Raw genomic sequence first — 25,796 nt, forward strand, 5'->3', positions numbered from 1 at the left:
GCTTGTTTAGGGCACTAAATGTGACGTCATGTGGCAGCCAAGTCTATAGACTTTTAATGTTTGTTTACAGCAGTTAAACAAACATTACGAGGCGCCCCTCAATTCACATAAGTTTATTTTTTAATGAATGAAAGAACAATATTTCAGCTTTTCACTTTCATCTAACTTTCCCAGAAGAGAAAGCCTGTAGTTTCTTTTAGCTTGGACTCATTCGTTGACAATGGGTGAAATGCTCCTTTTGTGTTATATTTTGTGAAAGACTGCATGCAAGGTATAAATCTGCTGCCAAAGTGGAGTACAATATTTGCCTCTGAGATTATAGTGGAGTTGGAAGTATAAAATGAAAAAATAATCAAGTTAAGTAACAGTAGGCTACCTGGCTCCAATTGAAATTGTAGGCTACTATAAACACTACAGTGGCAATACTTACATTAGTGGGAGGAGCGAGGGAATCTGGAGGGAACGAGCTCAGGACGTTGAGATGGAAACAGAAGTATTGGGAAAAGGCCAGAAGTTTCGTGGAATCAGGAATGTGGGCTGCGGGCGGCCGGCCGGTGCCCCCGTACGGGCCGTCCTGTCCTTCAGCTGGCCTCTCAGACAGCTGAGCTCTGAGCTGACGTGCGTCAAAACGCTACTGAAGGAGAATTCAGTCATTGTGTCACATCGCCTTCAAGGAAAAGCTCCCGCACCGCACGTGTTTCTCGGGGTATTTAACAAAAAAAAAGTTTCCAGCTCCAACAACAACAATGCGTTTACTGCGGCCGAAAGAACTGCGTGTGATTTCCGACATTATTTCCAAACCCCGTCCAGACTATTGGGGGTTTATCTTTTGCAGAAGTTTATACTGCACCCCGCGGCTGCGGGGTGACAATTCCGAGACACTTTGCAGACAAACGACAAAACGCGCACCGACGTGGACACACCGTTGGGGGACACACCGCGAGTTGAGAACACTTTCACGGAAACATTTACCATTACCGCAACAATGTTGCCGAAGATATACTACGACCGCAGCATACGAAGACGCGTTCGCTGCTGCCAGGGACAGCCCCGAGGCGTTCTGGAGTGAAGCAGCGCAACATGTTACTTGGTTTGAGCCATTTAATAAAGCACTGCACGTTGAAGATGCAGTTTTCCCAAGTTGGTAAGTCCCCCCCCCATTTATTATTAATAATAACTAAGTAAGTTAAACCACCACCACTGCGCTTAAAGGCTTTTCCTGCCCCAGGTCAGTTGTTATACAGTATAGGCCTAGATGTTTTTCCCTTTTTACTTAATTTAAATAATGATTTCCTGTATTTTTTTAATATAGAAGTGTATATTTGTATGTTCTGATGAACTGAAGGTGGACCCGTTTGTAAACAAGTGTTAATTCTTAATTATGGTTCGTCCAGTAATGAAACACATTCTGCATACTGTGAAATAACAATTTCAATCAATTAATCTAAATACGATTCTAATGATTTTATGTTGCATTAATAATTTGCCCACTAGCGCCCCCTATGCCCCATGAATATGCCAATTGCCAACATACTTTTACAGAAGGTTGAAAACACTAACTTCAGTTCCCTCAATCTGCGTAACTGCCTAATGTTGAAGGACGTAGCAAATGAGAAATTAAACGTGATTTTTCCAGTTTCCACTGCCTTTCTATTCGAAAACGGCAATATTCCAGACACCCTTGTTCGCTGTCCCAGCAGGGGGACAGGAGTCACAGGACTCATGAGTGGCATAGCTGCTATTATAGAGTTGTTTTGTTTGTGTTCTTGTTGGGGGTAACAAATGGGCAGAGGGCACACAAGACTTTCATTCAAAATGTGTTTCACAAACAATGTTTTTCAGAGAGAGAGAGAGAGAGAGAGAGAGAGAGAGAGAGAGATATATGTTTAACATCATTATGCAGTGTTCAATGTGTAATAGCCTACCTGTTTGACAGGTACGTGGGAGGGAAGTTGAACATGTGTCACAACGCTGTGGATCGTCACGTGGAGAGTGGTCGTGGGGAACAACCTGCCATCATTTATGACAGTCCAGTTACTGGAACCAAACAGGTCATCACCTTCAGAGAGCTCCAAGCACAGGTGAAGAAGACTAATGATTATTTTATATTGCAGCACTAACTGATAACGTTGCTCAATTGCCCCATGTCAGCCAAATCGGCAAATAAGTGATTATTACTGTCACAGTGTGGACACGGAGGTATGGGACTCAAATGCAGAACGACCAGGCCAGGCAGAGAAGTGAATATTCAAGAGGTTTTAATCTCAAAGAAATCACAAGGAACTATATACTTGGAAATAACTAGGAATTACTAGGACTAAGAATACACACAACAAGGAACTGACCACATAATATGTGCGACGACGAACTGACAAAGGACTGAACACACTGGGGCATATAAATAGACACAGAGACTAACTAGACACAGGTGAACTGAAACACACAATCAACACTGGAATAGGTTAACAGTCAACAGAACACAGGTGTCTAGGGTTACACTAATACAGGGAGGTGAGACAAGGCAGGTGACAGCAACAAGGCAGACAGGAAATCACAGAACACTACTACAAAATAAGATACAGAACACAAATACAAGTAAAAGTCCCAAAACACAAGGGCAGAGGAGCGTACTGTGACAATTACACTAAATTGTACATACTAGACCGGTGCCCGGCTGTAGAGCAGAGTCGGTAACGATGGAAGTTGTTGATCCATGCCCCACCCGGCTTTGCAATACCCGTTGTAGCTGTGTCAGAGTACCCGGTCCACCCATCTGTCTGTGTCCCTTTTTAAATGTTTATTTTTTTAAATGTTTTTTTTGTGGCTTTCTTTATTTTATATTTTTATGGGACAGACAGACAGTAGGCTGACAGGAAATGGGGAGAGAGATGGGGGGAAGACATGCAGTAAAGGCCGTCGGGATCGGGAGTCGAACCCGCGGCACACTGCCAGACTGGATTTCCAGCCAAGGTGCCTGGATCACTGAGCCATGGCCCAGGCCCCCTTTTATGCTCATACTGTAATTCAATATACTCTGGTATGAGCAAGAAAAATATATCTCGCCTCCAGATGGTGCAGAACTCTGCGGCTCGCCTTCTCACCAACACGAGAAAACGTATTTTAGCTACTCTTCACTGGCTCCCTGTGAGCTACAGAATTGATTTTAAGATTTTATTGATTACTTTTAAAGCTCTACATGGTTTAGCTCCCATTTATATAACAGACTTGCTGCAACTCCATAACCCTGTGCGCTGCCTTAGATCATAGTTCCTCCTGCAACGCGTCTGGTCACTCGGGGTGACCGGGCCTTTGCGGCTCGGGCACCTTTGCTTTGGAACTCCCTGCCCTTGGCTCTTAGGTTAGCAGAATCAGTGTCTTCTTTTAAAACGGATGTTTTGATTTTTTGTTGTTTTTATGTTTTTATGATTACTGTTTGGACACTGGGCAGGGGCCCTGTTTGACCTTGGGATACACTAATAAATTGTGTCCAAAAATGTAGTTACTGCACTTTGGCTTTGTAGGGCAGTATAGGCCACAGCCCCCGATATCTATGACATGGTGCAAATGGAACCAGATGGACCCATTTTGTTCCATTTATAGGGTTAATTTGTATCCTAACTCAATTTGGCCGGTGACCCCTTGGACCCCCCAACACCACACACAGTGTAAGTAACAAAATTAACATCAGGTCGCAGATTTTGGCTATTCAAAATAAGGGTAAAACATGGGGAAATCCTGACGTGAATTACAGAGAATTATTAATCCTGGTGGCCAAACGGTTAAACATTTGTTTTCTAATTCATGGAATTTCTTTGATTATTATTTTGTATTCATGAAATTACTTGAATTTCATGAAATAATTGAATTTGTTTTTTGATTCATTAAATATTTTTGCTTTAAAAAAAGAAAATGCAAACCAAAAAAACAAGGGACCCATACAAACAGACCCGAATAGTTCTGATGATCCTCATGGGGGCTATCCGCAGCCCCGCCTCCCCCCCCAGCGGTGAAAAAAAAGAAGTTGATGTTTTCTCACGTTTACGCTGATATAATGACGTGAAGCTAGCGGAAAGGCATTTACGTGGATTTCATGTGTCCCGACCTAGACCTAGAAATGCCTGTGATCATTTAATTATACTTCGTACTAGTCTATATATATGATATATAAATACCGAGTGCACTTGCATGCCTATGCATGCATTCTAGAGGCAAGTCCCATAAGGAAACTGCCCCTGCAAGCGACACCTTTTTATTTATTTATTAGGATATTTCTATAGCATGCGCGATTGCGCTGCTCACTTGACAGCCTTCTCTAGGCTACTCGCAGTGCAACGCGTTGTGAGCTTGTAGATCGGCTCCCGTGGACTCGCGGTGCATGTTAAAAAACAAACTCACAATTATAATAAGAACATAGGCCTACACTTATCTGCATTCTGCACTGTACGAATCCAACGTTGTTTAGTGTTGTTTAGTGAGTCAGTTCTCTGACTGTCGGTGTGTGTGTGTGTGTGTGGGGCGGACAGCAGCATGCGGCCGCTGAACCGAGTCCAATCTGGGTGAAATTTACATTGGAAAATTAATATAACAGCGCGGTGAGCCCGGCAAGGACAGAACACGGCGACGGCCCGATAAAAGTGCCGTTGGAATAGTAGCTTCTTCGGCAGGTTTAAGCGGCGACAGGCTGGCATCACTGGAGAACTGTAGCTTCCTCTGTCTGGACGAAGCGACCCTTCTTAGCTGGTGGTGGTTTCATTGTGAATGAAGTAAGCATCACACTGACACAGTGACACTGTACTGTAGGCATATTTATACATACCTGGCTAGGTGAAAACAAAAGAAACCTGATTAGCATTTGAGTACTTGGTGGCCGCACCCAACCCATTTTAACACCTCTGAACAGCCAGTGGAGAGGTTCACATTTTTGGAATGTAACATAGTATGCAGTCTGTGACAGAGTCAGAAAATCTGTAATGTAACTAATGTTAATATAAAATGTCCACGAAAATGTTCATGGGGGCTAAAAGGGGCTATTTAATTCTTCATGGGGGCTATAGCCCCATAGCCCCCACAGACTCTACGTGGCTGCATACAAATGTTTATGCGACCCACTGTTAGGGAACCAGTGTGTTAACCAACCATGTGTACTTCAGGTTTCCAGACTGGCGGGAGTCCTGGTGAAGAATGGGGTGCAGAAAGGAGACGTGGTGGTCATTTACATGCCCATGGTCCCCCAGGCCATGTTCGCCATGCTGGCCTGTGCCAGGATCGGCGCGCCCCACAGCCTCATCTTTGGCGGCTTCGCAGCCAAGGAGCTTTCCATCCGCATTAGTCACGCCAAGGTTAGTACTGAGGAAGGCATTATATGTTTCTTAGTCGCAATAACCAACCAATATAACCATATAGTACCTTATATCTAACCATTATATTTTACCATCACTTATGACACTTAAATACATTGTGATATTTGGTAGCTTGTTGTAAGGGCCTAGATGTCTCCACTAGGCCTGCCAACAGCTATTGTTTATGTTACAGCCTACAGTATTTTGTTATGGTTCAGTTTGTCCTTGAAGCAGCCACAGTATATCTAGGAGTTCTGCCCCGTGCTCTTGGCAGAACTACTGTTAGCACTGAATGAGTGTTATTGTACTTCCACCCATATCATGTACTGTACAATATAAAGCATAACCATCACCACCTAGAATATTGTCTTGACTCCTATTTGCGGATTGATCCAGAATTCCACGACAGTACCAACAAAAGACACTTTCAATTTGTTATCTCTGGTATGTGCACACTTGAGAAGCCATTTGTCACATTTGCCTAGTTAAGACACAATGATTTGTTCTTACAGGCAGGAAATGGGAAAGGGAATTGTCATTTGGTCATGAGTAATAATCCATTTAATCTTCTAATGCAGTTGCTTGTTTATGCCTTTCCCTCATCTCATTACACCATTATGTTCAGAGTGACATTCACACACAATGAAATACATACAGCTTGATTAAGTTCACATCTATAAATTCTCTTCATTCCGCAATTAAAAGTTAATGGCCTTTGTAGAGATAGTTTTTGAAGCCAACAAAGGAGCTAATGGAAGACTTACTATTAAAAAAAAAAAAAACATGTATTACGATCTCCCTCAAGTCTCATCTATTTATACAAAATGATCAAAACTAAATCTGAGGGAATAAATTAGCCAGTGCCAGCGACTTTATACAGTTAAGAAACGTCTTTGATTAAAAGATTACCGTGGATTCATGGTATCTGATGATCTTTTTTTGACTGATTAATTTAATGTGTGTGCCTGAGTGCCTGTTGGTGAATCTTCAAAGCCCACTGAAAGTGCCGGGGCTCGACTTTCTGTCATCACTTCAAAGTACTAAATCCTGATTCCTGACCGTCTCTCTCGCCACCTAACCGTTCTCTGTCCTAGTCTACACCGTTTGGGACCTGTGGTGGATTATTCAGAACTCACATCAGAGTCTTTAAGAAATAATCGAGGTAGAGAGTGGACTGAAACAATGTCACTTTATTACAAAGACTGGTCTGTACCCGCCCAGGGAGGAGCACGTATGCAAGCCTCCTGAGCCCTTTACATTTCTCCCTCTTATACCCAATGACAGAGCAGAGAATACAAAGGAGGTGTGGTCAGTGGTCAGTGGACATGGTCAAACATGGGTCTTATGTAAGAATAGGTCATCTGACAGACAACCAACAGGTGGAAGCCTTGCTTCCCATGTTGCCAAGGCAGTGTAGTATTCATTGTCTTCATTGCCTATTACAGACCACAGGGACATTATCAATGATGTCATGAAGATGCAAGATTATTTTTTACTGAGGTCTGGTTCAGACATGGCCTCGCCATATGTGCTGTAACCAGGTAAATGCAATGCAACCAATGAGAATGGGGAATCCTAGCTACCGTCTCTGATGCACAATCCAATCTATATACAGTGTATAAGTAATGCTGTGGCTGTACAACGAGCAACAATATTATCCCATATTAAAATTGCAATGTGGGCGGATTTGATTGGACAAGCTGGTCACAAAGTAACATTTCGATTTTCAAGTTTCAATATGTTTTATTTGTCACCGACTTATACAGGTACAGTACAAGCAGTTGATTGGCCAAGATTTGCTGGATGGAGTGCTCTGATCGGGGTTATGAGATTTTCAGGCCACTTCACTGCCCCCCCCCCCCCCCTTCTGTTTAGCCTAGAACTGGATGTCTAGAACTCGGGGTCATGTGATCAGTGACATCACGCCAGTGTCCTCCGCAGGCCAAGTGAAATAATATGAAAATTAGTGGTATAAACGATTGACAATTATGCTAAAATAATTGGGATTATCTCAAATAATTGAGATTTGGCGTTTATCGCTATTTAATAAGTGTGTCAGGCCTATAATGCCTAAAATTCTCATCTGTGTCTCAGCCGAAGATGATTGTGACGGCGTCGTTTGGCATCGAGCCAGGCAGGAGAGTGGAGTACATCCCCTTGGTGGAGAAGGCCTTGGAGCTGAGCTCTCACAGGCCTGCCAAAGTCCTTATCTACAACAGACCCAACATGGTAAGACCCACTAAACACACCAACACCCGGAAGCCTGATAATAATACGACAGCCACAGCGCTGTCTCCTACAAACCAAACCAGTGTTGATTTTGACAGCAGATTTAGATTTGAGTTTTAGTCGTAGTCTCTTGAATAGTTTTCATTTAGTTTTAGTCACATATAGTCACCTGGAATGTCTTAGTGTTTAGTGTTTGTGTCTAGTTTTAGTAGACTAAATATCATACAATTTTAGTCGACTAAATCTAAAGTTGATTTAGCCACTGATTTTACACTGGCTGAAAATAGCAGATCTACTTGTAGTTCTGCTATTTTCAGCATGCAACAGACTCTTGTCCACTAGTCACTTCCTAACATTTTAGTCTAGTTTTTATTTATTGATAAAATTGTCAATATAGTTAATTAGTTTTAGTCATCATAGCTTAGTTTTCATTTAGTTTCCGTTTAGTTTTCCTCAGTGAAAAAGCGTAGTTACAAACCAGCATTTACACTGGTTGCATGCAATGTTGCACATTTGGGCATTATCCCCTTGCAAAGTAATAATACCATTAGTATGCAAATGCATGTGATATCCGTTGGCTTTGCCGGCACCTGATTATTTACCCTCCCATTCAAGCTATTCCATAATGGGACAGAAAGTGCCTCCAAATTAAAACGAGACATCATCGTCAGTGAGGCACAATGGACGGAAATGCAAATATCTGTAGTGTGTTCCTAGCTGATGGAATAAAGCCAGCTGTGGCTGTGGGGGAGCAATCTCCAAAATGATTAAATCACCCAATTATGCAGTAATACAGTGACACACTACATTTTAAATGGCCTCATTCAGTCACATAAAACCATGACTTCACAGCTAGGGAAATGTACCCTGCAAATGTATCAGCATCATAATCTTTCTTGCAGCGTTTATATGCTTTACTCTTGAAATAGGAGAGTGCAGTACAGACTAGAAACCAAGGGCAGAGAGGAGAGACATTTGTAACGAGAACCTTGAGTCGGTTTCAAACTCGGCATTCCACGCGACTCCAAGGAGTGTAATGGTCTGTGCCCTAACTGGCTGAGGTGCACTTACCAGGCACCCCAGAATCCTCCTCGGTTCTTGATGGTTTTCAGGCTCCCATGCCAGAGTTAATGCAATTGTGTTATCTGCTACATGGCTGCACCGTATCATTTAATGGTTATTACAACATATTTATTTTTATTTGTCTGCCTTGCAGCGTCTGCCTGATCTAATCTATTGATGAACGCCTGTGATCTGTGAACAATCCTGTAAAACAAACGTCTTCTGTTAAGGTGATAATGTCTCCAGTTGTCATGGAGACCGTGCTATGTAGGGCACAGGGGCACTAATGACGCCATTAAACCACTGTCTGTCTGTGAGTTCAGTCAGAAATAGTCCTATGAAACTATGGCACCTTGGATATAGCTCTGAAATGATGCAAGGCAGCGGTTCAGAACTGGCTAGACAACGTCTCCCAACCAAGCATTGTGATGGTTCTGCAGACTGCAGTACTACTCACTGGTAGGTCTCGTTAAATCGGCCAGATGTTACCTGGGGTTATTTTGAAGTAAATTAATTAATGGAGAGGCACTTTTGGCAGTAGAAGAGTTTTTAATGAGCTCTAGGTTTTAGGCTCACTAATGACCGATTTCTTTCTCTGGCCTGTAGGCATGTTTTAAAATGTTAACTGCCCAGTTTGCAAGGGATTCAGAGTAAGGATGTAACTTTTAACATTGTTTAACATTGTTATTGAACTTATGTTTTGCACCCTGTCCGTCCATGTGTCCGTTTTAATAAATTACATTATTATCCTGATGAAGTACGATATCGTCTGTCAAGAGTTCTTTGCCTCTGACAACTGCTGTTTCTCTATACGGCAATGGTTTTCAACCCGTTTCATATCAAGGCCCATTATTTATTCAGCATTTGAGATTTAGCCTTGCACAAAATAATAATAATGTTTTGTTATCGTTGGATAAGATTTGTCCACAATTTCATTCACACAGCATGACATGTTGGTAGGTCTGCCATAGATAGGAGACATAACAGGCAAACATTGATCAATTATTTGACCTTCTCTAATTGTGTAGAATTGTAAATTAATGCAGATGTTTAACAATAATTGTGTAAAATGAAACTGAATGGACCCATACAGGTCCAAGAGTTAAAGATATTTAAGGGTCCATTTGGTTACCAACTCTCCATAATGTAGCTGGGGAGTGGGGACCACCTGGAAACCCCATCAAGGACCACTGGTTGAAAACCACTGCTATACTGTATTGATATTTGTTTTACAGGAGAAAGTGTCCATGAGGCCAGAGCTGACGCTGGACTGGGACGAAGAGATGAGCACCGCCCGACCTCACGACTGCGTTCCTCTTCCCTCGAACCACCCTCTCTACATCCTCTACACCTCCGGGACCACGGGCACCCCAAAGGTTCAGACAGTGTTGCTTCCGTCGACTAAAACTATGACGAAGAATGTTCGACGACTGCCTTTTTTTCTAAACGAAATAAAGATGAAATAAAAAATAAGCTACGATGACGAAAACTAAGACTAAATATACCGACAATTTTGTCAACAGATAAAAACTAGCAAGACTTGAACAATCTACAAGCTCACAACGCGTCACGCTGTGACGCATCGTGAGCTTGTAGATTGTTCAAGTCTTGTCTTCAAGGCTATTTTCAGAGTGCAACCAAGTGTAAAATCAGGTATTACGATGCCATCAAGGAAGGCCCACCAAAACATCTTTTAGTCAACGAAAATAATCAACTGTAAATTTAGTCGACTAAAATCTTTAGATATTTAGTCGACTCAACCTAAACTAAAATATTTCAGGTGACTAAAATGACTAAAACTAACTGGTCTGATAATGGCTCCTGTCCCGTCTCTTCTCCAGGGCATTGTACGAGACACCGCGGGCTATGCTGTGATGCTGAAATGGACCATGTCAAATATTTATGGCCTCAGTCCCGGAGATGTAAGGCAATAAAACATTCCCATCTGAGTTAGTATCGCCGCTGCGGAACATACAACATTGTTGTACCAGAGCAGATTGATTCACTGCCATGACGTTTCTGTTAACCTGGACATTGAGTTCAACTGGATTTATGTTTTTGTTATTTTTCATGAATCCATATCAATTTGTCTCGTACATTATTTGCTTTGACCGGATGATAAAATGGCTGGAGTTTTTCTGCCTTCAAAACGTTTATATCCAAATGTGTCCATACTGTGTAGGTCATCACCATGCTGGCCTGTGGTGGACATTTTGTGAAAATTCTATTTTTGCCACAGACCTACAAAATGAGTACACACACATAATGAACATTACAGGTCTGTACATCTGAGTGTACATTGGAGCCAAATGGCTCCTTTACGGGTGCATTTAGTTCCATTTGTACACTCTCAGAGTTATCGGGGTCCTTAGAAATAAAACATCTGAGAACCACTGTCCTAGTGGACTCCTATAGTCCAATCTGGAGACTGACCTAGACTACAGTTATTGGGACTTATGATCAAAATAAGAACATGATGGTGTGTAAAAAACTAAATCTAGAATTTGACCACGGACACATGTGTCCGTGTACGGACATAAACATTTTGGTGACCCCTGCATTTTGTCTCTGTGCCAGGTGTGGTGGGCAGCGTCCGACCTGGGCTGGGTGGTTGGACATTCCTACATCTGCTACGCTCCCCTCCTGCATGGCAACACCACCATTCTCTATGAGGTGCGTACTGTGGATCTATGCAGTGGTGGAAAGATTACTCGCATTCTTTACTTAAGTTAAAGTGTCAACACTGCAATGTACAGACATACTCTGTTACAAGTAGAAGTCTGTAATTCAAAATTTACTTGAGTATTGGTATAAAAATGTCGGATCGGATCAGGTGATCGGAAATCGGGTCGATCACGTCATTTTCAAATGATCGGAATCGGATCGGGAGCCAAAAAACATCCCTAGTATCAATATTTTATCCATATCATGATATTAGACTGGAAATTGTCTGTGGTTTGAAATATTGTACTATTGTGATAAAATTGTGATAAAAATATAAATGTCGGATCGGGAAAAATCGACATTCGGCAGATGCTCAAAATCAAATGATCGGAATCGGATCGGGAGGAAAAAAACGTGATCGGGACAACCCTAACTGTAAGTAACAAAAGTAGGAAGTACTGATTATGCAAAATGCAAATCAGTACTTCAAATGCATACAATGTATACAGTGAAATCTTTTGAAAATAGCAGATCCACAAGTACATTTGAACATTTTTGAATACCGCTTAATACGTGGTAAAAATAGATTCAAGTTCAGTTCATGAGTAATTTATAAACCAAAAATCAGACCTTTATTCAGCCCATAACCCATTCTGACCGGGAACCCATTTTGGTGTTTAGCATCATGTTATGCTTTAGCTATTGAAAAATAGCAGATCTACAAGCTCATAGCGCGCCACCGAGTGGCGCGCTACGAGCTTGTAGGTCTGCTATTTTTTTTTAAATCGAAGAACGACTGACATTTTTAGAATCTGATCTCAGGTCAGAATGGTTTAATCAGACCAGTGTGTGTCCAGTGGAAACCTCGTATGAATCTGATCTCAGGTCAGAATGGGTTAACAATACCGTCTGATTAGACCTGAACATGGAGCATGCTCTAGTGAAATCCTTTCCACATGGTTGTGTCTGTGTTTTACACAGCTGCTCCATATTCCTGCAAGCTATTATCATCATTGTAGATTTCAGCTGCACCTCGTTAGGCCGGTATCCACTGACTGGAGTCTAGAACCAGTGTTGTTTTTGTCGGCTAAAACTAAGACGAAACATGTTCGTCGACTACCTTTTTTCACTGACGAAAACCAAATGGAAAACTAAGCTATGATGACTAAAAGTAAGACTAAAATTAATGTATTGACAATTTCGTCAACCGCTAAAACCTAGACTAAAATGCTAGGAAGGTTGTAGATAGATAGAGCTTGAAGATCTGCTATTTCCAGCTAGTGTAAGTCATTACGACGGCATCAAGGCCCGCCAAAATACATTTTAGTCGACTAAATCAACTGTAGATTGATTTAGTCGACTGGAATCTTATGACATTTAGTCGACTAAAACTAGACTGCCCCGAGGGATATTTGTCTTCACAATCTGTTCAACACCCACATCAAAAACAACACAGAGCACCAAGACAATACAACAACAAAAAAAACATGAGGTCCCCACTGTGTACAGAACCATCCTATCGGCGGGGCAGTTTGTTTAATGCCGCGATGGCTGACAAAGCTCCTACTACTTTGTCCAGATGGCATGAGGTTAAAGAAGCGATACAGGGGATGATCAGTGTCATTTGATATTTGAGAGTGCTAGCCGCGTGATGGCCTTATTGTTCATATCAGAAAGTGTGGGTGTATGATCTTGGAAGCAATACGGGTAATACTGAAAAGTTTGTTCCTTTTAGGCATGGACAAAATGTAACAAACTAAAATGTGAAAGAATATTCAAGAGACTATGAATACAATCAAAATTTGCTGCCAAAAACAACACTGTCTGTAAACTGCAATGCCGTCTACAAGGTAAAATCCTGTTCCAGTGTTCCCTCACTCGGAGGATCTGAGCATTCCACTCTGCCGGTTAGTCTTTTGAAGGAGATTTAAAAACCTGAATACCAAGACATGGGGGATGTTTGTGTTCGCTTGTCAGTAATTGCTTGTGTCTATATTTGTTTTCTCATTCTTGCTGTGCTAACCATGGCTTTTATATTATCCTCTTCGTCTCTATCAAGGGGCAGGCAGGCAGGCAGGTGGTGAAGGCCAAATGAATTTCCCTGCCTTTAAATCAAAGTCTGACCACACAGTTGCTGTGTGGTCAGCAACTGTGTTGTATTCATGCCTGCTGTTTGTTTGTGTTAGACAATACACAAGCACAAATATTTACCAAAGGGGGGAAATTACATCTGCATTACATCTGCAAATTAAATATTGTCATGGTGAGTGTAGGGTCACCCATGCTAAACTCTCTGGAAATTAATATTAGGGGCTTATGGCTATAGCCTTCTCTCATGTCTGTATCTTCCGTGTGTTTTTTTTTTACACAAATGCTGTTTCTGTTTGGTCCATGGGTTTCAGATGGCCCATCCGTCTGACAGATAGGCAGCCCTCCAATGCCACTTTCCATGTCAAAACAGCTGCTGTATCAAAATGAATGCAGGAGCGTTCAGTTGGCGCGAGTTCAAAAATATCCCTTAACATCTTTGCCAAACTAGAGTTTGCTGTTCTCGTTCACTTGGCAGGGTGACAGAAGGACTGTCCAATACTTCTGTTCTAAATTAGTGTGCCAAATGTTCATATTTGGAATTGGAATTATTTCATGCACTGTAATGCTTCATTTAGGATCCATCGTATGACGGCGTGACGGACCAACAATAGCAGATCTATAAGCTCGCAACACGTCAAACCCACAATGCGTTGTGAGCTTATAGAGCTGCTATGTCTGGTCTGCGACGCAATTGTACAATTGAGTATAAATTGGGGCTTAAGTTGAAAGTTAGTCTTTTGCATTGTCTCTGAGTCCATGTATGTAGTTTGGCCAAGGGAGTGCAGGGTCAGTACTATTAGGGCTATATATAGGAAATGAGGCAAAGAACCTCCACACCAGGACAAAATGTAAAGCCTTATAAAACCCACAATGGATTTTTATTTTACAAATCTATCACTTATACTAAAAACTAAACTAAACCGTAAAAAACAATAAAGGTAAATATTTTTGTACACACCAATGAGTAGGAAATTACACAACGTTTGGTGGAATTTCCTAACTCAAAAGTGACGCCTTTATAAATAAATGAAATATATAAGCAAGCGTCCAAACCTTTTCAATCATCATTCCAATGTTTGGAGCGAACCTTCGGAATGTTTTGGAACAGTCCTAATAGCTGCCCAAACTATTTAACTATCAACCCTGTCCTGTCTGCTTCTAGGGCAAGCCTGTGGGGACACCGGACCCGGGCGCTTTCTTCCGGGTTATATCGGAACACGGAGCTTCCTCCATGTTTACCGCTCCCACCGCCCTCCGGGCCATCCGCCAGCAAGATCCTGACGCTGCCGTCGGTGGAAAATACCCTCTCACCAGGTAGACACTAACACATGCCACAGCATGACATACATGGACAGGATAAGAGTATAATAAGCATATGCTTTATTTATATACTTTATTACATCATTTAGTTTGGGCTGCTATATTTCCACACTCACTCCAGAGGGCCACTACATTTCCACACTCACTCCAGAGGGCCACTATTTCTACACTCACTCCAGAGGGCCGCTATATTTCCACACTCACTCCAGAGGGCCACTACTTCCACACTCACACCAGAGGGCCACTATTTCCACACTCACTCCAGAGGGCCACTATTTTCACACTCACTCCAGAGGGCTGCTATATTTCCACACTCACTCCAGAGGGCCACTATATTTCCACACTCACTCCAGACCAGAGGGCCAATATTTCCACACTCACTCCAGAGGGGTGCTATATTTCCACACTCACTCCAGAGGGCCACTATTTCCACACTTACTCCAGAGGGCCACTATATTTCCACACTCACTCCAGAGGGCCACTATATTTCCACACTCACTCCAGAGGGCCGCTATATTTCCACACTCACTCCAGAGGGGTGCTATATTTCCACACTCACTCCAGAGGGCCACTATTTCCACACTTACTCCAGAGGGCCACTATATTTCCACACTCACTCCAGAGGGCCGCTATATTTCCACACTCAATCTAGAGGGCCGCATTGCATAATACGGTCGGGCAGAAAGCTCTTGATCTCCATTCTCCGTATTTTAACTTTTCCCTAATGCCTTACTTCGTCATTCTATGTCACACAAAAGTAACAAAAATAGTCAATCTACAAGCTGAAAACGCGACACGTTTTGAGCTGCAGTCGGAATCCAGCTTAGACATCTAGCTAGACATAGGTGAAGGCTGTTATCCTTTGCATAGCAGTAGGTATATTAGATCTAAAATTCCAAAAGGTTCTATTTGCAGACAGAAAGCCTCTTGATGATATTCAAATATTTTAGCCCAGTAATGAATTTAGCTTGGGGCACAACCACAGCATTTTCACAAGGTCTGCAGGGGGTTGTGGACATCGATTACATTTTTCACTTATGTTTGAGTAACATTTTGCTCACCTAGCAATCCATGCCATACATACAGAGGAGTGAACAGAGTTTACAAGAAAGGAAAAAAAGTGATGCCCGCAGGTGCTGTAGTGGCAAATCAGTGAGTTATTTTTGTGTTCAGTTGTGAGTAAATGCCCTTAAGCATACAATCATAAAGCAATTGAGAGTGTAGCCTCGGTCCCAGGCTTACTTATCTGCGAAAAGAAAGGGTGTTGAGAGTGTGGCTGACCTGACCTTGGTAAATTATATACAAATGCATTGCGTGTTGAAAGTCACAGTCTTTGGTTCACTGGGGAATCACTACTGCTGCTAAATTCCAGGAAGGTTTCTTTTTTATCATCCTTTATTTTAGTCATAAGCTAGCGTGCTGTGCTGGTTCTTTCTTTTCTTCATTGCATCTTTCCCCGCTGGAATAGACAGGGCCATGACAGATGACTGCAGTTCTCTATAGGAAAATAATGTTGCCATGTCACAGGCAGCGTTGAAATGGTGGCAATGACACAATGCTTTAATTTGTGAACTGGACAGTTGAATATCTGGTTGATCTTTTACAGAGATGACTTCTGACCAGTTCTACAAAAGGCAAAATGTTAATTGCTCTACAATTGTACAAAAGCCCCTTGGTTTGTCCTACAGACCACAAACCGTACTGTTTTCTTGTGCTGAGATATCCCACTGGATCAAGACTATCAACAGACTTAGACAGTGACTTAGAGTAACATTATTAATGTAGTCATTCTATTGTCATTTTGGCGGGGCGGGCAACAGGGGCGGGCAAACTCCGTCTTTTAAAGTGAACGCGTATGGTGGCACAATCATTAAAAAAAGATTTTTAGGTAATTTGTCTGGAAAAACTTTTTGTTTAAAATATCGTGAAAATATCAATTGTATCGTGAACCTCATATCGTGATACGTATCGTATCGTGAGTTGAGTGTATCGTTACATGCCTACTGATTACATAACTAACACTCCATGCCAAAATGGCTTGGCTCAACTGAATATTTGTATCTAGTCAGCCACCCTACAGAGTATGTATCGCTATTGTGAGACATTTGCCATCCATAGCATCACTTGTAGCTTTAAGGGCCCCAAACCATCAATGCTTGCGGAATATTACATGTCTTCCTGAATGTGAGACCTACATTGACAAAACTGCTGTGGAGCCGTATGTCAGAGTCACTTGCTGAGTGAAAATAGCAGATCTACAATCCATTTGGCTATTTTTGGTGCACCTCACTATCATACGATGGGGTATAAATTAAGCCCAACGTAAAACTCAAGTTCCCGTTGTGGTGAGGTTTCTCGAGGAGAAAGGTACTTTCAGCAAAGATGACAGCCCAGTCTGCATGTTCACTATACTATACTAATTGCTATTACTGTTACTATTCAGCACGAAGAACATGTGCAACATTGGTTCTAGGTTTGTCATGGCAAGTGCGAGATTTGGTTTCAGGCAGCTTATTATATACAGTACTCTCATTCTCTCCTCATCCAGGCAGACAGAATCAAGTCTATTCTTACCTACCAATCACAACTTCACAAGGTGTTAACAATCCTATGAGCACTCTTCATCCATCATCAGCACTCAAGTTGATATTCCTACTCTCCTTCCCATCTTTATTTAATCAGAAACCTTTAGTGACCAGTACAGAAGTGTCCAGTCACTGGTCTGGTCAGTGTGACACTTTTCCAGATGTCATAGTGTCATCACGTTTCATCATTCTTAATATAGCAGTTCAAGCAGACAGTATGAAGCAATCTCCTAGTCTATCTGACAAATACACATACTGTACATCTTAGTCATCGAGTTAATTAAACCCCTCTTTTTAATTTTTCTTCCAAAAATTGCTAAATACCACACACAAAAATGTAGTATTGATACAATGTATTAATTGCATAACAAAACGATTCCCCACAGAATTAGAATAGGGAATGGTAAATGGTGCATTTATATAGTGCCTTTATCCAAGGCAACCTTGCGTTTACCACCCAGCCACTCTACCCCTGAGCCACTGCCGCTGCTATGGTTCATGTGGTTAACATGAGGATAATTAGTTAATTATGCCGATTATAAGTTAGTAGCCTACTTTACAGATATAAGTACTGATATATACTGTACAATAACCACTGGGCATACAGTATTGTGCCACATGACTAGAATTCTTAGTGAGAATTCAGCTGAAAAGTATGGACACTTTATTTTGTGTGTATTACTATGATTGATGCCCAGGCCCTTAAGTTGGCCATCAGCCAAACCATTACCCCCTGAGCACCATTTCTCAGGCTACACATTGTACACAAGGTCATTTCAGGAATATGATTAAAACAAACCAGTATTTCCACTGAGCCCCTTGGAAAATACGTTGCCAGGAAGAAACTGTGATTGCGCTGAATAACACAGTGGTAGGAAGGCAGTGTTTTTTGCCAGTGCACTACTAGGTAATTTCATTTGCTATGGCATTTAGCGAAGTCACAACCTGGCAGCTTGGATGGTGATGCATCGTTAGTCAAGAGGCTGAGTTTGGCTTTGACTCATTAACTAAGTAAGTAAGCCTTGCCGAGCCCTAAGGCCCATAGGGTAGGAGCGAATCTCCTGTTTCCTTAGCGTGAGGCAGCTTAATGTTCAAGTACACCCCCTGGACACGATGTACAAGTACACCCCCTGGACTTGACGCTAGTATGTCGCAGGGACTTTCCTGGGCCCTGGTAGGGGGCAGCACTGCGACGCTCTATATAAATGCACCATGTACTGTATGGGTGTGGCTAATTGGAAGTAATCAATACGGTAATCATGGGTAATCAATACGATTTATATTCACATTTAAAATGTAAGTAGCACAATCCAAAGCTATACAACAAAGTCTGACTAGTGCCAGTATGTCAGGCTGTGATGAATGACTGCTTCCTAGTCCATGAATGAAGTGTCTGGCATTGTGTATTCACAGTGTAGCCTGAACCGTTGCCACCAAATAATATTATTACAGTGATCCCTTCTGTTTTAAATGAGCTTCAGATTGTAGTGATCCCCATCTACTGTATTTTCAATAAGAGATTATGGTCTGAAAGTATCAATATTGTGTTCTTCTACTAATCAATGCAATGTAGTTGCACAATACTGAAGTCTCACGACCAAATAGTACTCGCATAACATGAGGGCAAAGAGAGAATGGGGGGGGGGGGGTTTGTTACTGTAAGTCTTAAGTGGTCTTGCTTATGGACAACAGATTTTCAAGTTTACAGAAAACACATATGCCCGCCCTCCCTCCCTCCCCATACAAACATGTTTTACTGTTACTATGTCATACAACAACAAGGTTTCATTATTTTCCACTTAAAGGCTATTCAGTCTCCACCCTCCGCCTGTGCCAGCATATCATTTACATCACCATTTTCAATAAAGTAAACAAATGGTCCCCTGACCTTTTGCTTAGGGACACTAAGTCTGTTGTCTGGGCTAGCAGAGGGACGAACCGCCGGCGCTCAGCTAAGGTAGAGGGCTGCTGTAGTTAAAGAAAAGTTGTAGTATTTGGGTTATTTAGCAGTAATTGGAACAGAGGGATCAAGGAGCGTAAATAACTGAAATTATTTAGGGTTGATTCAGTGTAATGCACCAGCATCACAGAGACAAATTGATTCTGGGTACAGCAGCAAAACTTGAGTAATTTCAGACATCGATTAAATAATCAAAGCCAGACATTTGCAGGACATTTGACATGACAGCAGTATTTCAAAGCAGTGTTTTGGAATTGTTGTGATTATTCTGTTCAATTTAACTCCATGAGCACTTAGATTTAGAACACCCTGGATGTTGCTCAGTCATTATAATGCTTGGAGAACATATTAACGGCCTAAGTAAGACGTGTTTAGGAAGCAGACCATGACTGAGTCTCCAGAGAATAATGTTCACCCTCCTCTTCTTCACATCACACACTAAATTACAGTAGTTGCTGCAGTAAGAGATTCACAATGCCAGCACGTTTTTACGGTAGTAATCACTAGCCAGAAGCTCTCTATGGACATTGGTTCTAAATCACTAAGTGATTTGATATGTTCGAGACTCTGGAATGTACTTTTTACTGCGGTGGTCCCTGCACTACGAGCATGAATGGAATGCGCCTCTAGTGAATATATTCAGTATATTTATACACCCCAAGTTCATTTTAGGCATTTGGCTGGCACTAGCCTCAGTACCCAGGCTTTTATTTTCTTTTGTATCGGCTCAATAAATGAAAGCCTGGGGGAAGGAGATACATTTCCTGGTCTAGGAGTGGGAGTGAACTACAGTGCAGAGGGGCGTCGCTCGAAATAATGGTGACAGTTTTCTCCGCTGTTGCGGGGACGGAGGCGGGCGATTGGTGAACCAATATTCCATGCGCGCCCAGTTCGCCCCCCACCCCTCTAGACCAGAAAGCACGCTGGCTGGGCCAGGCTAGGCTGGCACTAATCCAGCCAAACGCCGAAATTGAAGCGCTAATCCACGCTACAGTGAGTTCAAGCAAAATGATGCATTAACTGTTGGCAACCTTGTAATGTAAACAACCAATAGTAAGGACTACAAAGGCTGGAATCATTGCTCCCTGACAAAAAAAAAAGTATATATATGTGCTTTACATGAAAAATAAAATGGTATCCAAAACACATCAATGAGGTACCAATGATATACACTAGGCATCACAATTTAGTATTTACACAACATACCCACTGAGCAATAGTCGACTTTTAGACGTCCATCTAAAACCGGCCTATAACTTTGGAATGGGGGGTCAGATCAACATATCCGCCTGGGTGACAGCAGACTGCTGGGCGAGTGCTGGCATGGGGGGTGTAAATAAGTCCGTTTGATGAGGGCTAGGTGCACAGAAAAATGACATACCAAGAATTCTCCATTATTGCCAAAGATTTATTTTGTAAATCAATTCCAAAAATAATGTTCCAAAAAAATGCCTCAGAAAAAAATACTTCTTGTACAAAAATAAAAATATAACTCCAAAAATGAAAATAACAAACTTACATGATATATGCTTAAAGTCAAGCACCCAGTCTGGACGTTAACAGTCCTAACACTGTCTTAGGGCAGAGCTTCCTGCATTATGCCCACTCTCCCTCCATGTCTCACCATGGACTGACTACATGCAGTCTAACTCAGGCCTCTCCCTAGTGGCCCGTACCACCTGTCTAGAGACAGCTTTCCCCAAAACATTCACTTACATTTACTAGTGAACATGTAACACAGAAACATTTCCAAACATGTACAGTATAATTGTCAATCCAAAATGATTAACAAAACCAGGTTTTAAATAACCCGTCCCGTTGCAATCATATTAAAGAATATGTATTGCCAGAACCCGGCACCCCTGCAACATGGTGCAACCCAATTCAACCCTCCACCTATAAAAGGAGCAGTGGATGCAGTAGTGCCTCTTTTGTGACCAGGAAATGAGGATGGTGTGAGTAGTGGGTGTTTGACAACATAGTAATGGTAACTTAAACTGTTTGACTGTGAAAGAAATAAATGTATGTTGACCAACCAATTGTCTGTCCAAATGATTATGAAATGAAATGAAATATGTATATAAAACTGTAGAATAAGCCAAGATCCACTGATTGCTAACTTTAGCCGGCATAGTTAGCAAACAGTGTGTGATAATGACCATTGACTGACAGGTGGGAATATTGAGTGTGAAATGAGGGTTGGATAAACAGAAAATGAAATACAATTATGCATGTGTGGATCAAGAGAACATGTCTTTATCACAGGGGGTAAGATCTTAATTTTTAGGTTTTAGATTAAAATTTTCGCCAGCAGGCCCGTCTAGAGTTTCAATGGACAGGTATCAGTCAAAAGGGAGACATCGAACAGGAAGGTTAGATGGGGAAGGATCAACATATAGAATGTCAGAACAGGTCAGCTCCATATATGGAGATCTAAGGGTTTGGGGTCAGATATCAGACATCAGGGAGTCCATATATGGGCTTAATATTGATGATGTCACGTGATGTCACAATTTGGTGGACATTTGACCTAATTTCTCCTTTCATTGTCAATGGCAAATATGAGACGTGTGGGTACAAGATGATGTAAATTTTCCCTTTATTGTCAATCGCATTTAATGTTTTGTGTTGTGGACATTTTGTGGGGACAAAAGCTGTATATAGGAGGGGCTAGCGCCCCTCAAAAACAGAGCTATTGTTGAGATTTTGGTCTTGCATAGCCTGACAATTAGAGATCTCCACCTACTGATGCTTACAGTATGGTGACTTCTAAATTCAATAATTTTGGGAGAACATAAATAATTAACGGCATTGCAGAACCAATGTGCAAAGAAAACATATTGGGATGGTATCAAGATTGGTTTTCAGAGCAATTGGCGTAGGTTTGTTAGCACAGGGTTTTCTCCACGGTTCCAGCCCTTTCATTCATTAAATTTAATTTCCACGAAATCGGCAGTCAGACATCTCTGATCAGCTCGTTACGCAAGACTATTGAAGTTTAGATATATGCAGATCTGGCGAAGTTATGTACCGTAACTATTCCTTTTTTTTATATTGCAATATACTATACGCGATCGAACTATATACTAGTATACTCTTCAGAGTTAAATTAGGAGTTAAGAGGATTTTGCTCTGTCCTGAATTGTATAGTTAAACATTTCCACGTGAGTTTTACTACACTGCTCTTGAGTTCATTACTTGCAGTATCTCAAGCTTATCTTTAGTGGTACAGTATGTCAATATGTTACACTTACACCTACTGTAACGGTAAAGGGCTCGATACACGTTGCACATGGTGTGTCGCGTTTGTTTTCAGTTTCCAATTCGATCCCGAGTGTCGCTGAACCCCTAATTGCTCCCGATGTGTAGGTCGGTGCCTTGCATGGTTTCCTCCGCCATCGGTGTGTGAATGATCTACAGTATATAGAGTGCCTTGGATAAAGGCGCTCTATAAATGCACCATTTACCATTTACAAGCTGATTGATGCGCCGTGCATTTCTGAGCTTGTAGACCGACTGTTGTCAGTGTGCGACACCGCCGGCGTGCAACGCAAGTCTGAATCCAGTCTCCGGGTCACTGACCTCTCTCTGTGACCTCACCTTTGGCTTACAGGTTGCGGAGTCTCTTCCTGGCGGGGGAGCGCTGCGACGTGGAGACCCTTGACTGGGCCAAGAGAACCTTTGGGGTTCCCGTACTGGACCACTGGTGGCAAACTGGTAAGACCCCCCATGCTGGACCACTGCTGTGCTGCATGAACAGACATGACATATTCTTTGAGACATGCATATGGGTATTTTGGAGCGTGTCCGAATCCGCCATTCCTTCATGGGGTGAAAATACCACAGCTTACTATTGGAATTGCATTAGGGAAAGTACATAATATGGTTACATTTGGTGTTTTTTTTTGTTTTTCTTTCGTCATAGAATTGTTGTGCAGGGCGAGCATGAAATCTTCAGCCGGTTTGAGTAAATGGTGACGTGTGATTGGCCAGTCGCCTGTGATTGACAGCCTAAACCTAACTCTAACCTCAGTAAAACTATAATGTCACCATTTACTCAAACCCGACTGTGGCTCAGGACGTAGAGCAGGTCGTCCAATGACGGCGGTTCGAATCCCGGCTCCTCCTGTCCACATGTCGAAGTGTCCTTGGGCAAGACACTGAACCCCACCTTGCCTCCAGTGGTTGCCAGTTGCCACCATTGGTGTCGACTGTTCGCCGCTTCACCTCCCAATGTATGAATGAATAAACCATTGTAAAGCGCTTTGAGCAGGCACGTAGTGCATAGAAAAGTGCTATAAAATGCAATCCATTATTATTATTATTATTACTCAAACCCGCTGAAGATTACATGCTAGCTAGTGCAAGTGATTGCACCAACCACTGATGCAGTGACATTTTTAAACATTAAACATATTCTAAACATTCCGCGACTCTGCCAATAATCACATTACTTGAGACACACATCCAAGTTTTTCACGGGGTCAAACATAGAATCACGTGACGTTGATCCCCTTCCCCTATTCGACCGTACTCGGACATGACGTATGTGTAGGCAGAAGAATAACACCGTTATTCATTATGTAATCCGGCAACAGATGAGATTGCTACATCGTTTAATTATTTAATAATGCGATCGTGCAATCTCTCAAGGGGCAATCAGGACGGAGTAAAAGCTTAAGAATTAAATTATGACCTCTCCTCCTGACTTGGAGATGAAAATGTTATTCCTCCCGGCCCCGACTGCCTTTTCAGCATCCATCCAGTGTATATGATTTTTTAAATGTAACTCAATCTTTAAGGTCCGGTCTCTGTGAGAGAGGACTGTTAATGTGGTCTTCTATTTTAGTAGCACATTGACATTAACTTGGCCTTGTAAAAACGCATAACTCCATACAGTCATTAGTCCCTGAGAGCCCGCTGTCACCAATGCAGCATAGTTTATGACACTTTGTTCCTCTGATTAATATTCCATGCATACTTGGGTATGGCACACCAGGGAGCCTGGCCCTCTGGTACAGTACGTATTATCGCATTCCCTTTCGTTCAAACTTCATTTTGATTTACTGTAGCTGATGGGAGGGGTGCCTTAGCAGGGGGAAAATGTCCCTTTTCCTATGATTTTGGAAAGTTTAGTCCGTGTCTTTCTTTAGATTTTTGTCACAGCCAATGCTTTTCCCCTATGATTTTAGGCAGTTCACTACATGTTTTACAACTAGTGAGAGTTGCATCCAGAGAAGTTGGTATAGTGCAAAGCTGTGATGTAAAGAGTCTAGAACTGCTAGGTATTTTACGGTCCTTCTTTACACACAAATGAGTGTCACACAAATGAGTGTCAGTTTACAACAGTCCTAATAGCCATCATCCAAAGTGCAGTTCTCCCTACAAAATCAGCATGCTTAGCATTTCTGCATTGTCACTGTCAGTCTGGGTTATTCTAGCAGGGCTTTCAAAGGCTGAGACAGTGGGTCTTCCCCGAGACTTCCCCTTCCCCTCCTGCTCATGATGACATTGGGGCGGCAGTGGCTCAGGGGGTAGAGTGGCCGGTAGAGCGGCCGGATGGGAACCGCAAGGTTCCCAGTTCGATCCCAGAGTTGGTGTCGTAAGTGTCCTTGAGCAAGACTCGGACTCTGAATTGACACCCCAATTGCTCCCGATGTGCAGGTTGGTGCCATGCATGGTTTCCTCCACCACCTGTGACACAATCTGTATGCTTTGGATAAAAGCACTATATTAATGCAGGTAACCATTTTACTAATATGTAAAGAGATCCCTGAATGTGACATATGGAGAGAATAGGGTAGAAAGAGTAGGACGCCTCATTCCACAACAGTTTATTGTTTTCATTGGTTTGCTACGTTTAGTTATTTATGCGTTGCCTGACTTATCTCTACTTAATGTTGGCACTGTGTGCCAGTGTGGTGAGGATGGCCTGAATAAACTGTCAAGTTTTTAATTTAGTTCGGGGAAAGAATCCAGATAACAGTAATATTTCACAACCCAGGACCGCAATAGAAAACTAGACACTGGAGGGTTATCATTTTGTGTACATGCATTTCACTTCCTTTTATAGGACCTAGTTCTGTAGTGAACAAATGGGAACAGAATCAGTATAAATGATCTTTATAGCGTCGGGGGCAACACCAGGCTAGTTGATGATGGGATACAGTAGTATATTGGAATCATGCCCCTGTTGTTTAATTGTTAATGAATCAAATCTTAACTAGTACACTGTGTAAGAGTTGCCAAACTCACAAAACTATTACAATCGAATTAGGCAACACAGATAAGGGTATATGATGCTACACATAGCCACACCTCCAAGGAGCTTGATGACCGTCAATTAATGGAAGCAGCTGTGCAGTGTGTGTTTGTCATGATCAGTTTTATATTGCGGAGTCTTCTAGTGTATATAGGGCACGGGTTGCCCCGTGACATACTGGTTCCCAACCTTTTATCCTGCATGGGACTGGGAGACACCCTTCTTACATCTGACCCCATGCACTCTAGTGTCTATGGAACAGTTTATGGAGGCATAAAAGGTTT

The 25,796-nt window shown here is 42.1% G+C and overlaps 1 protein-coding gene across 1 annotated transcript in view; it reads left to right on the plus strand.

Annotated features, from left to right (window-relative positions):
- The first annotated feature begins 488 nt into the window (after positions 1 to 488).
- Positions 489 to 25,796, plus strand: part of acss3 (acyl-CoA synthetase short chain family member 3) — a 46,418-nt gene continuing 21,110 nt past the window's right edge. The window contains exons 1-9 of the mRNA XM_080757307.1: positions 489 to 1,144; positions 1,937 to 2,081; positions 5,151 to 5,339; positions 7,434 to 7,568; positions 9,866 to 10,006; positions 10,472 to 10,552; positions 11,208 to 11,303; positions 14,548 to 14,699; positions 22,864 to 22,967. Of these exons, the coding sequence (XP_080613433.1) occupies positions 747 to 1,144; positions 1,937 to 2,081; positions 5,151 to 5,339; positions 7,434 to 7,568; positions 9,866 to 10,006; positions 10,472 to 10,552; positions 11,208 to 11,303; positions 14,548 to 14,699; positions 22,864 to 22,967 (1,441 nt within the window). The 5' untranslated portion in view covers positions 489 to 746. The remainder of the gene's footprint in view (positions 1,145 to 1,936; positions 2,082 to 5,150; positions 5,340 to 7,433; positions 7,569 to 9,865; positions 10,007 to 10,471; positions 10,553 to 11,207; positions 11,304 to 14,547; positions 14,700 to 22,863; positions 22,968 to 25,796) is intronic.

The sequence above is a fragment of the Protomyctophum bolini genome (assembly GCF_963924005.1).
Source record: "Protomyctophum bolini genome assembly, chromosome: 23".
NCBI classification, from domain to species: domain Eukaryota; kingdom Metazoa; phylum Chordata; class Actinopteri; order Myctophiformes; family Myctophidae; genus Protomyctophum; species Protomyctophum bolini.